This window comes from Musa acuminata, chromosome BXJ2-11 (genome assembly GCF_036884655.1).
Source record: "Musa acuminata AAA Group cultivar baxijiao chromosome BXJ2-11, Cavendish_Baxijiao_AAA, whole genome shotgun sequence".
Taxonomy (NCBI): Eukaryota; Viridiplantae; Streptophyta; class Magnoliopsida; order Zingiberales; family Musaceae; genus Musa; species Musa acuminata.
This window is the reverse complement of record NC_088348.1, coordinates 28,832,003-28,841,897: the sequence shown is the minus strand read 5'-3', so window position 1 is coordinate 28,841,897 and position 9,895 is coordinate 28,832,003. Positions and strand designations below refer to the sequence as shown.

The following is a 9,895-nucleotide window of genomic DNA, read 5'->3' as shown; positions in this document are numbered from 1 at the left end:
TGCTTCCCCGGCTTTCGGCCAGCCCCACCGTCGCCGTTGCTCCCCGGCCAGCGACCACCATCGCCCCGCTTCCCAATCGGAGTCCACTGTCGCCCATCGCCTACCACCCGAGCCACCACCACTGCCAGGAGACGACGCTGCCAGCGTCCCATCCCGTCGTAGCTTCGCTCCCCGGTCGCTCGATCACCGTCGCCCGCCTCCTTAGCCGCACCACCATAGCTGCCTCCCCTTGGTCGCAGCTTCAGCCGTGCAATCCTGCGGCGTCATTGTTTTTAGAAACAGAGCAGGCGTTGGTTGCCACCACCGCTGCTGCAACTTCCTAACCAGTGACGACCGTTGCCCGCCTCCCAACCGGAACCCTCGCTGCCTCCCCTTGGGTCGCAGCCGCAGCCGTCGGTCGCCTCCCTCCTCGCGACGACCGAAACAGGGCAGCTCATCGATTGCCCTTGTTCCCAACTGCGCCACCACCACTTCCCTTCTCCACCGGCAGTCATCGCACTGTCACCTCCCAACCTAGCCACCACCGTTGCCAGCCATCGTGCGACGACCGCCGCTCGCCTCCCAACCGTCGGTCCCCCTTGCTCTGCATCCTTGGTGACAGAAACAGGGCAATCACCTCTGGTACCGCAGTCGCCGATCCCTCTTCTCCATCGTAGCCTCAACCCCGGCCACTTCAACGCCACCTCCCTCTTGCTCTTCCTCCGTTGCGGCTGCCGCCGGTTGCCATCACCGCAGCCTCAAACCGACTGTTCGGCGATCTCACCGACTCTTCTTCTCAACCTCGACCGCTTCAACATCGCCCTCCCTCGCCGCTGCTCCCGGCCAACATCTCCCAACCGTGACCCTCGCTGCCTCCTTCTCCACCGTTGCCCGCCTCCTCTTGGGTCGCAATCGCAGTCACTCGACCTCCCCTCCGTGCGGCGACCAAAACAGAGTAACTTTGCATTTTCTGCCGCAACCACCGATCACCACAGTTCTCGGCCAGCAACCACCGATGCCGTTGCTCCCGGCCAATGTCCAACCCCTCGTTCTGGGGCAGCCGCCCTCACATAACAACCGTACCAAGTACGCTGCCCGGTCGCTTCAACACTGCCTCCCCCCTTGCTTAGCATCTTCTACCGCAACCGTAGGTTGCCATCACCGCAGCCTCAACTCGGCTGCTCAACGATCACCCACTTGCGTCGCAGTAGTTGCAACTACACCGACGTGATCGCCTTCCAGCCCTCAGCACTCTCAACAAGGTAGCAACTCTTCCTCCAATGTAGCGACCGTAGTACTACCCTCGATGTCCAATGTAGCGACCGTAGTACTACCATTGACAGTGCTAATGCCCTTAACTAGACATCAGAAACAAGAACTAGGGATTACAGATTTACAATCTTACGCAATAGCCACCGATAACTCAATGAAAGTACAAATGGAAGCATTGGAAATCAAAATTGAGAATCGATTGTAAGAAATACTTAATGATTTCAAAAGGAGCCTACTGAAGAGCCTCGGCAAATTTCAACAAGATGGGGGCTCAAGTTCTACATTGCACAGATATGAAAATACAGGAAAATGGCCCCAAGATTGTGACACAAACTACTCTCATATAAAGGTGGATGGATAACTCGTCAAAATTTGTCAGACATCTATAGTGTTAGAATATCAAAGCAGATTTGAGCGATAGTCAAATCAAGTCAGAGATTAGTCTGAACGACAAATGGTGAGAACATTTATTGAAAGGAATATACATTTATTAAAAGGATCGTCAACCCTGCACTATGATAGTTGCGATCTCATTCGCACATATACATGAGAAAAAAATTAGTAGGGAAGATCATAGAAATAGAAGTGACAACAACCAGATGATCAATAAGCCACCCGTCCCATCTATTCTCAATCGAAATCCTGACATCCGAAGACTAACCCAATAAAAACTCAAGGAAAGATCAGAAAGGGATTTGTACTATGATGAAAAGTGGAGTATGGACCACCGATGTAAACAAGGGCAACTTTTAGATGATTGAACCAATTGGAGAGGAATCATAATCTAAGAATGTGGACTTCGATCGTGAAGGTATAGATTCTAATGAAGATGTTGGACCTATCATACAGATGATGTATATATTAATCGGCTACTCTAACCTGCAAACTATGAAAGTTGGCGGAACTCTAGAACATCAGCATGTTATAGTTTTGATTGATACTAGTAGCACTAACAATTTTATGGACAATAAAATTGTTGACTGATTGGCCCACCACATTGAAGGCTGTGACAGATTCGAAGTAAAGATCGTTGATGGATGGATTTTAACTTGTGATAGAAATGTTCAAAGATCAAATTGATTATACAGGACCAGAAATTTCTTGCAATGATTACTACACTAAAAGACTGACCTATTGCTTATACTATCAAAAGTGGAGATCATACTTACTTGATCAACATATTATGATGCGTTACAGATAGCCTATGACTGAAGTGCTAAAAGAGAAGCTCTCCGAGTTTGATGCTGCTGAACCTTGAGGACAAGACTGATTTGAAAAGTGAGGAATTGTTATGATCCTTTTATTTTATGAGCTTTTGAATAATGTTTACTGACTCTGTTTATTTTATGAGTTTTTGAATAATGTTTAATATTTATTTGTTATTAAGAGTCGGTGGACTCTAAGTGGAACTCTATAAATAGTGATGTAATTATTTCTTTTCGGAATCAATCGATGAAATGTTATTCGAGTCTGTGGACAAACCCTAAGTGGTTGATCCCTTTAAAGTGATCAAGGAGGTCGATCCCCTCGAAGTGATCATCCCATTTTATCTTCCTTCTTTTACGATAAGAATTTAGGATCTTACAATTTCATATCAGAGTCTTATCATTTGGTGTCAGAGTCTTATCATTTGGTCTCCGAGTCTTATCATTTGATATCAGGGTCTTATTAATTTCATATATTCCATTAGATAGATAACATGTAATGATATTCATGGAAGATGATTCACTTTCAAGGTAACTTCGCAGCGATAAAAGGTAGATATACAAGGCTCAAAATCTTGTGTTCATGCTACATTGGTAATTAGTAAATGTATAAAGGAGTCATGTTATCTGAGCTTGTGAGGGACAGGATAGATCTCATTTGGAATTTGGAATCCAATAGATTGTCCCATAAGCGGGCTAATCTATATCTCGTATCGACGGGAGCCTCGTGGCTGAATTTGGAATCTATCGGTTGCATGATAGCACATGAGCCAATAAATTCCCAGATTTACTACTAATCCAATACAATTCGATCATTGCTTGATAGCACATGAGCCAATAGATCCCCAGATTTACTACTAATCCAATACTGATTAAACTGCCACAGCCACTCATGTCATCTCCATGCCTATTACATCTTTTTTTCCTGCTTCAGATTCATTAATGTCCACATCTTTCAATCAACATGCATATCAAGAACAGAAAACTATATTGGGAGCTAACTACAGGTCTCAGCAAAATTTATTGCAACTCTGTAGCACCTAAAGATACCTCAATGCCATTTATTGCTCCAGCATACTTCCTTGCTCATCACCATGAGACAAGAATTGGTGTGTTTGCATGCCTGAGCTTCTTCTTTCAACTGTTAACTTTGCCTGTGTTACAATTAATGCCAAAGTTATTGATGTTGCCGAGTTGTTAATGGCCAATTGCAGAGCAGAACAGCTTCTCTCTGTTGCCGAGTTGTTAAATCATCATTCTAAGCATTTCCATCTCCTTCCAAAGACTTGAGAATGGCTAAAGGGGGGAGGCATAATTTGCCATAAACTACTCTAAACTATCATATAAGCTGGTCATGCATAAAACCACAGAATATCGGTGCAGATCCATAGTAAATGTGAGAATGCCAAAAATACAGAAGATGAACATGTTTCACATCGAGTCGGAGGTAAACTTGTACTGAAACCCTTTACCAACCATGTTGAACTTGAGGCAACACCCACAGGCTGATCACTCAGTGCTATAAGTTACAGTGACCTTTGGAAGAGATGAGCCACTTATTAGTGCCTGGACTGCCTCTGGACCATTTCATTTGTGGAATGTAGCCGACGAGTTTTCTGATACGAGAATTATCATATATGGTCATACTATAACCGAGGATTCTGAACAGCTGTAGTGCAGATACTGAAGTATAAAGCATATCCATCCTATAGAGCGTACATCTTCTTGAATTCACTATTCAGGATCTCTGTGTCTGAACCCACAGATAAAGACCACGATCGGGACCTGCTCCCTGAGTTCCGCCTGATGTTCCTCATGTTCTTCTCCTCTATCCGGTGAGCAACTACAAAGTAGCACATCGATCCCAAAGTGGTCAGCATGATTGTAGTACCAATAGCCATGGTTGACCAAGCCAGCCATGAGTCATGGCCCACCACAACATACGTTAGGGAGATGAAGGCCACTGATATGAAGAGGCAAGCCAGCCACATCAGCTTGTTCATTACAAAAACCATCCTGCTCTTGGCTTTCTGCTCAACAACAATCAAGGAAGTCTGGACGACCACCACTGCCAGCGAAATGAATAAAGCCAAAGAATCGGAAACCAGGAAGATGATGAATGCTGCATATTTTGCTATGTAGGCTTGTCCAAGGGTAAACTCAGTCTGATGTTCCTGAACAAACTGGCCGGGCAATTGGAATATGGCTGCAAAGGCCACAGTAGCTATGAGCACCGCAACCACAGTATTGGAATTGATGGCATTATTGAGACCTCCCAGGTGGAGCTTCTTAAGTCTCTTCTTGATCTTATAGACCTTCATTTCTGTTTGACGAGTTTGTCTGAGTTGAGATTGAACATCGTGTTTTATGTCACTAACAGTTTGCTTCAGCTGCTTGGCAGCAGTCAATGTATTTGCTGGTTGTTGTGCGACAACTGCACCAAATTCTCTGAGAATGGAAGCAATCTCTTCATTTGAAAACTTCTCGGCAATGCTGAGGGCAGTTTCACCTGCTCTATTCACTGCATTGATATCAATTTCTTTAACCGATAGCAAAACCTGCAAAATCTGCAAGGCCAAGAAGCACACAATTTTATTCAGTGCCAGCAAATGGACATGAGTGACATAGATGACAAAAGAACAATTCAATGCATTAGGTTTCCTCCAATGCAAACCAGTAAAGATTATGTCAGACCATGTTGTGCATCAGGAAATACATTTTTCTTACATAAAGCAAGTACTCCTTGTGTACTATAGAATAATCTAAGATAAAAGTACAAAATATATAAACATATTTCTTAGCTCCTCGGTATGACTGCTAAGAGACATTTATGAACAACAGATGAGAGAGAGGTGATGGGATAAGATACATTTGTGGACAGCAGATGACAGAAAGGTGATGGCAAACAGTAAGTGACAAGTAACTAGGGGAAAACAACCAGATGCCAGCCAGATAAGTCTACTGGCCAAATAACTCAACAGAAGGGGCCTAACCATGTAAGCCAGGATGTTTAAGCCCATATTATTAATAATATAGTCATCTAGCTTTATATACCATCATAATCCTCCAACTTCTAATTTGGGGCTAAATTAAATTCACACAAATTTATTGTCAGAGAGATCGGCATGACATAAATAGAGCTACTTGTGACTAAGCAAAAGGATACTTGAAACAAGTGAAGCAGCCTTAGCAACCTTAGAACAAATGAACTCACAGAATATAACGTGGATGGCAGGACAAATGAGCACTGAGAAACAAATATACAATCTATAAAGCTAGGACATCACTAATAACAAAATAAAATTTTTTATCACTTGCCTTTGGATTTCCCTTCCTTGTAGCAATATGCAGTGGCTTGTTCCCCTTATTGTCTTCTAGATTGATTATTGATATATCAGGCTTCAGCAATTCCATTACCATCTCGACATTTTGACCCTTCACAGCCATGTGAAATGCTGTCTGCCCCTTCTTGTCAGTCCTTAAACCAATGCTAGGGTCCTTATCTAATAGGGATTTTACCACAAGCACATGGCCCATTCTTGCTGCTGAATGTAAAACAGTCTTTCCATTATTCCTTGCAATCTTAGCGAGACTTGCATCAGTTTCTAGCAGGAGATTGACCACATCAATGTGACCTTGAGTTGCAGCAGTATCCAAAGCTGTCGAATTTAATGAATTGGTTGTCATAGCTAGTGCAGGGAAAGAACGCAAGAGGTCCTTCAACACTTCTGCATATCCCAAGATGAGGAAAGATAAATTAGTTCTCCAATAATCAGATCAGACAATCAATTAGAAAAGAACAATGACCATTTTGAGAAAAAAATCAATGCAGCAATAGAAGATAGGCATCATCATCACATGGATGCAATACATTCTAGCAAAGTAGCAAATCAATGTCTTCATAAATTACCATACATAACCAGAATAAAATTGCAGGGTTGTTTAAAGTAAATGTAAAAATTTTAAAAGCAAGATCGAAAATGTGCTAATGATACACGCGTGCACACATACACATGTATGTATGAATGTGTGTGTGTGTGTATACATATATATGTATGCATATACATATGTATGCATATACATATATATATATATACATATATATATATATATATATATATATATACACACACACACACATATATATATAAAGAAATCAACGCAATCTCACAAAACCAGCTTAACCATGGCAAGGAGCTAAAGGAGGAATGCAACCAAATCAAATGATGAGTTTTGAATTATATTGCATAACAGAAATGTGGGGAAATCATCAGCAATTGGAATTCTTTCCATGAAGCACAAACGATATGTTGACGATCAATTAACAAGATGCTTTTCATGATTCAAGGGATTATTTCCTCCTTTATCCATATTGCTTAAATGCAGTAATTTCTTAACATTAGAAACTGTCAAGTCTCTTGTATATAAAGACTTGTACAGCACCTTGCTGCAACGTAGAGAATAGAAGTGAAAAGAAACCTCTTCTTTTTCATTGCCTCGTCTTATCTTCATAGTTCTCACTTCAAATTTCAACAATATTATTTTTAGGTTTCATAAGTCATACAATGTGATCAAGATAAGAAATCAGGAGAACCGGACATTGGGTTAAGAAAGAAAGAACAAGTCTATACTGCTCTATCATCAAATGCAGTGCTACTTAAAATTGCATATCTTCTTTGCAATTGTTATGCAAAGAAGAGCTTCTTTGAACAGTACAAGGAATAATACCCATGACTGCAGTGACACCAACAGACAAGCTCACGATAGCACAGATCTTCTTTGAAATGAATAATAACCATATCATCCTCGCTAACATAGAGATTCAACATCATCTAGGGCAGTTGTTTCCTATGGTATGTATTCATCTATTCATCATCTGCAGGTATTGATAATCTACATGTATGAGGCAACAAAAAACAGTTCGACGGTGATAATAATGGCTTACCAAGATGCCCCTGCTTAGCAGCAATATGAAATGAATCGTAGCTGTTATTGGCCTTGATAGCAGCTGATTGAGTATCCGAAACTTTTAATATCTCCTGAACAACCTCCACATGTCCTTTTTCTGCAGCAATATATAAGGCCGTCTCCCCATCCTGGTTCTGCTTGCAAAGCAGATCTTTCAGCTGGGTTTCACTGCACTCTGACAGTACCTTATGTACACGCACTGCGTTGCCAGCCCTAGCAGCGAGATGGAGCTCCAAATCCCCCCGTTTACCAGGGCTCTCTTTGCTCTTCCCTTCTTTGAAGCTTTGCTGCCTATCACCCATACGAAAACTCCTCTGTTTGTCCATCCGAAAGCTCTTTTGTTTCTCCATCACAGTGAGCCGAAAGCTCTGCAATTTCTCCAAGGCTCCAATTCGAAAACTCTGCTGTCTCTCCATTTCCAAAGCTAAAAATAGATTCGGAAGAAAAGAATTTGAGTTCCCTCCTCTTCTTCTATCTCTCAGCCAAGAAAACTGCAGACGGAAAACTGTGGCCAGAAAATCTAGCGTGACAAGGATTCTTCTTATCCGTGAAGAATCCAAACCAGATGTTAGGGCAACGAGAAACCTCACTGATCACTCAGCTCAAACTTCAATTACCAGAAACTTAAGGATTCATCTCAGCCCTTATTCTATCAAAACATCAGATGTCATGAATCGGGGTTCAGATCAGTCGCCTACAGAACAACAGAACCCACAAACCACTCTCGATTAAGAAGGTGGAAAAACCTAATTTCCCGCATCAAAAGCCCCAAACAGAGAAAAATTACCTCCTCCCTACCAAACACAAGGAACAAAGAAAAAGACAGGATTTAGAGGAGAAGCCCCAACAATGAAACTCTTGTTCTCTTCTTCACAGACAAACAAAAGAACCCGTCGAATCTCAGGAACACCACCAACCACAAAACCCCCAAAAACAATCAAACTAAGCTAACAAAGGTTCTTCAGGCATAGGAGGTACCTTTACGACCGAAACCCAGAACCCAATACGCCACAAAAGCTAAAAATCCAAGCTTTATCGGATTCCTATCAGAAAAATCACTCTCTGGGCCTCTTCGCAACCAGGATATTTCACACAGCAGATGCAAAGAAGACTCACAGTGGGGCATCAAGGACCTCTCTTTTTTGCCTCATCATTCTCCTTTTCACCTTGCGCTTCTAGAACCAAACCTTGAACAGGGAAAAGATGCCCCGCCTATCGACCTTCCACCCTTGTGCTGAACGAGCAATACGATCGCTTTGCGCCGAATGATCGTGCGCGTCGACTTCACGGTTTTGTGCCACGGCTTTGGCGGAGTCGAATCAGCCTGTGGCTAGCGAGATAGCCAATGAAGGCGGCTACAGCGATCAACGTCAACGAGGGGTAGGAGGGGCCATTGCGGGCACAGGACTCCAAACCAAGCAGTGACGGACGAAAGATTCCGGTGGGAGCAGGAGAAGGTGGCCACTCCATTGTGAAGTCTTGCGTGTTGACTCATTTAATATGTTCTGTCTCACTCGGTAGTTTGGGGATTATTTTTTTAAGAAGATAAATACTTTTTTTTTTGTCACCCATTTAATCAATTTCTCAGTACAATATTTTCCCTTTTTGGTAAATTCATATTCTTTTATCAAACATCAACATATTTTTTATAGAAATATTTATTCTTAAAAAAAAAAGCTTGGAATATAGCACATTAAATATTAAAATTCATTCAAAAATTCAAACTATTTTTCTTTAACATTAACTAATTGATTTAAAATATATGCAAAACTTAGATTAAAGGGATAAATATGATAATCATTTTCTGGAGGTGTATACATGTAACTTGATCAAATTTATTCTTACTGTGTTAATAAAGTAATTGTATCTCAAAAAATTATATGAAATCATCATCCATCAATTTTTTTTTATTGTGTCCAAGGAAATAAAAAATTCTTCTTTTATGCACTTAAAAGAATTTTTTTGCTTTGACTAGTAAAATATGATCATCATCACTTGTCACTGTCATCCAATTATCTTTAAACCAATATTGCTATTGCTTTAAATCTTGCTAATAAAAATTTGGTCATTTTCAAATAAAAAACAACATTGGACTTTGGCTTCTTCTGTCCACAACAAATCATCCTTCAGTGTATAAAATGTCTTCCTTTATGATTAGCCTCAAGTTCATTTTGAGATCATATTATTAGGTAAAATATTTAGATACTCTCCTAAAATGACAATGACTCATATATGTTCTTTCTAGTTTGCACATAACTCAATTATTGTAGTTTTACACTGAAGTGTGAAGTGGTATGGTTGATGCAAAATATTTAATGTTCCATTGTTACAAGACTTGACTTCTACACATCAAGTTAAAAGAAAAACATTTCAAAGACAAGATAATGAATACAAAACATTGAAGATATGTTCATCTTGGTGGGGGGACCTTGTCATCTAGTTCATATAGGCAGATGAACTAAGATGGGGAC

The 9,895-nt window shown here is 41.2% G+C and overlaps 1 protein-coding gene across 2 annotated transcripts; it reads right to left on the bottom strand.

Moving 5' to 3' along the window:
• Window positions 1-3,811: 3,811 nt before the first annotated feature.
• Window positions 3,812-8,879, bottom strand: LOC135626666 (ankyrin repeat-containing protein At5g02620-like). Of its 2 annotated transcripts, XM_065132143.1 has the most exons (4): window positions 8,403-8,879; window positions 7,402-8,218; window positions 5,775-6,184; window positions 3,812-5,023 (listed from the first exon to the last, which is right to left on the bottom strand). In XM_065132143.1, the coding sequence occupies exons 2-4, from the start codon at window positions 7,838-7,840 to the stop codon at window positions 4,163-4,165; spliced, it is 1,710 nt and encodes a 569-aa protein (XP_064988215.1). In that variant the 5' UTR covers window positions 7,841-8,218; window positions 8,403-8,879; the 3' UTR covers window positions 3,812-4,162. The 2 variants fall into 2 exon arrangements, with proteins under 2 accessions (XP_064988215.1, XP_064988214.1); XM_065132142.1 differs by having other exon boundaries at window positions 7,402-8,879.
• Between the last annotated feature and the right edge of the window lie 1,016 nt (window positions 8,880-9,895).

Bases quoted from the DNA above. Each gene is read 5' to 3' on its own strand.
- LOC135626666 (XM_065132142.1), bottom strand. From the start codon at position 7,840: ATGGAGAGACAGCAGAGTTTTCGAATTGGAGCCTTGGAGAAATTGCAG. The intron at 6,185-7,401 runs GTAAGCCATTAT...TGGGATATGCAG, and splicing joins TGCTAAGCAGGGGCATCTTG to AAGTGTTGAAGGACCTCTTG. The intron at 5,024-5,774 runs GCAAGTGATAAA...TTGGCCTTGCAG, and splicing joins CAAGGAAGGGAAATCCAAAG to ATTTTGCAGGTTTTGCTATC.